Source organism: Populus euphratica, unplaced genomic scaffold, assembly GCF_000495115.2.
Source record: "Populus euphratica unplaced genomic scaffold, PopEup_1.0 scaffold1370.1, whole genome shotgun sequence".
NCBI classification, from domain to species: Eukaryota; Viridiplantae; Streptophyta; class Magnoliopsida; order Malpighiales; family Salicaceae; genus Populus; species Populus euphratica.
The window spans coordinates 50096-52403 of NW_011501206.1; the positions used below are offsets into that span (position 1 = coordinate 50096).

General features: G+C 35.0%; 1 protein-coding gene across 1 annotated transcript; it reads left to right on the forward strand.

The window, feature by feature from the left end:
- Positions 1-1194: 1194 nt before the first annotated feature.
- Positions 1195-2045, forward strand: LOC105117444 (uncharacterized). Its single transcript, XM_011015105.1, has one exon. It carries the CDS (start codon positions 1389-1391, stop codon positions 1821-1823), a length of 435 nt encoding a protein of 144 aa, XP_011013407.1. The 5' UTR covers positions 1195-1388; the 3' UTR covers positions 1824-2045.
- The last annotated feature ends 263 nt before the right edge of the window (positions 2046-2308 follow it).

Genomic DNA, 2308 nt, shown 5'->3' on the forward strand with positions numbered 1-2308 from the left:
AAGAACATAAAGTTAACTAAGTAAAGGAAAGGAAATGAAAGGCATAAACTTGATATTAATGAAAGCAAAACATAAGTAATATAAAGAGAGAACAAAAACATAATCTGGATTTGGAAACCAAGATGTCTAAATGCTGCAAATGCTTTTTTTTTATAGGCTAAAATTGAAAACTATTGATTTGATGACTAATTGATAAGTGGGTGGCCACTGGATCTGGAAACCAAGATGTCTAAATGCATGCAAATGCTTTTTTTTTATAGACTAAAATTGAAAACTATTGATTTGATGACTAATTGATGAGTGAGTGACCACCTCTTGACTTGTTGACAATCCTTATTTTTTTTTTGTGTACCTAAAACATCATTGATACATCAGAATTGAAACCGCTTGAAAAGATGAAAGTTCTAGAAAATTGTCTCATCTTTTCAGGAAAAAAAATTGAGGTCATTTGGACTTCTAAAACTCCAGATATGGGTCAAACACTGAACAATATTCGGGCTGTAGGACAGATTTGGATTTCTTCGTTGATGCTACAATTTGGACTTAAAAATGACCTTATTAAAACTAGATCTTCGTATGAAAGTTGTAGACTTACATTTTACCTTTTCATCCATATAAAGTAGACCTAAATTCGAGATCTACAGCTCTAGATATGACCCAATTACCGAACAGTATTTTAGTTTGGACTACACTAATATCTTTTTTCTAAGTTTGACTATTTCTTTGTCCTTTCAATTTTAATATTTCAACTCATCAATCAATCCTTTTATTTATGTGAAATGTTTGTATTTAAGATAAATATTAACCACAAATTAAAGGTATCTTATATTATTAGATATGTTATTATAAGACATGTTTTAATTAAGGAATTATTGATACTTAAAGTGTAAAATAATTATATAAAACATTGATAAAAATATATTTTTAATTATTAATCTTTGGTTCAAACCAGGTTTTAAAACTAATATCTAAACCAATCTAAAATAAATCTTGATAATAAGGTGTTAGATTAATAAATTAACTAGATGATTTGACGATTACATGCTACGTTAGCCAGGTTAATAACAATGATTTTAATTCATATCCTCCATTTGTTGAATCCCCGTTTCAAAACTAAAAACATAAGATTTAAGGTTTGAAAACACGAGAGCCCCCGTAGTCGTCTTCGAAGCCGTTTGTGAATGTATTTGAAATGATGCAACTTAAAACTTTTTTATATAAAATTAATTTTTTTCCGTTTCAATATTTCTTACGTTGTTAGTCCAAAGCTCCGCCACGCGTTAATTCTTTGTCCGTTTCAATTTCAATTTCAACATTCCTTCCCATTTATTTTCCGGGAAAATCAAATTCCCAAACCCTAACTAATTGGGAAAAAAAATAAATTCACGATGAACATCTCGCTAATCGCCGATACAGCTACCATAGCTGCACAACAAACCCTATGTTCTGGAAACTCGCTGCTCCTCCATCGCCAAAACTGCATCAACCTCGCAGATCAATCCTCCCAAATCTGCGCCGCCATTGTCGATGCCTTGGCCTCGCCCCCTGTCAAATCCAAGACCTCCCGTCGCACCATCCTCCGGAAACGGCGGCGGACCAGGAGTAGATCGAAAACTTATGGAGATGCCGGCGATTGGGGAGAGGAGTATGGTTTTTTTGGCGGTGGAGGCGTCTGGGGCGGTTTTGGTGGCGGCGGCAGGGGGTGGATTTTCGATAAATTCGGAGGGCATGATTGGGATGAATCTTCGGGGTGGTTTTCCTCGCGGTCTTCGGATTTTGCTTACGGGTTTGTTTATGAGGTGATGTATTGGATTGCCTTGTAGAATTGCGTGCATTTTGCGTTTAAGAAGGTTGTTAGGCTCGTGGGTGATGGCATTGGTGATACCGAGAGAGGGAAAGTGGTGCCTTTGAGATTGGGTACCATTTGCTTATTCGGTAACTGAAAGGGTATTATAGAACATCTTTTCTACAATGCAATGTACATATTGTATATAATTCTTCACATTTTTTTTAAATGAATAATTTGTGATTTGGTTCTATGCGTATGACCTGCCTTTTCATTATTTGATGACTGCATGGTCTGTTTGAGGAATGTTGGAGATGATGGAGTCTCATATTTTATGTTTATTTGTTGGTTTGCATCATTTTTGGTTAATTGTGTTTCTATCTCATCTGCAATTACGGGTGACTTGTGCCTGGATGTCATTGAAATTTTGAGGGAAGAGTAGGAAGTCTTTTTCTTTTTTAAAGTAGCTGTTTGATGTTGGTTGTGGTGAAAGGTAGAAACCGAAGTTCATTTATTGTAATT

Bases quoted from the DNA above. Each gene is read 5' to 3' on its own strand.
- LOC105117444 (XM_011015105.1), top strand. From the start codon at position 1,389: ATGAACATCTCGCTAATCGCCGATACAGCTACCATAGCTGCACAACAA.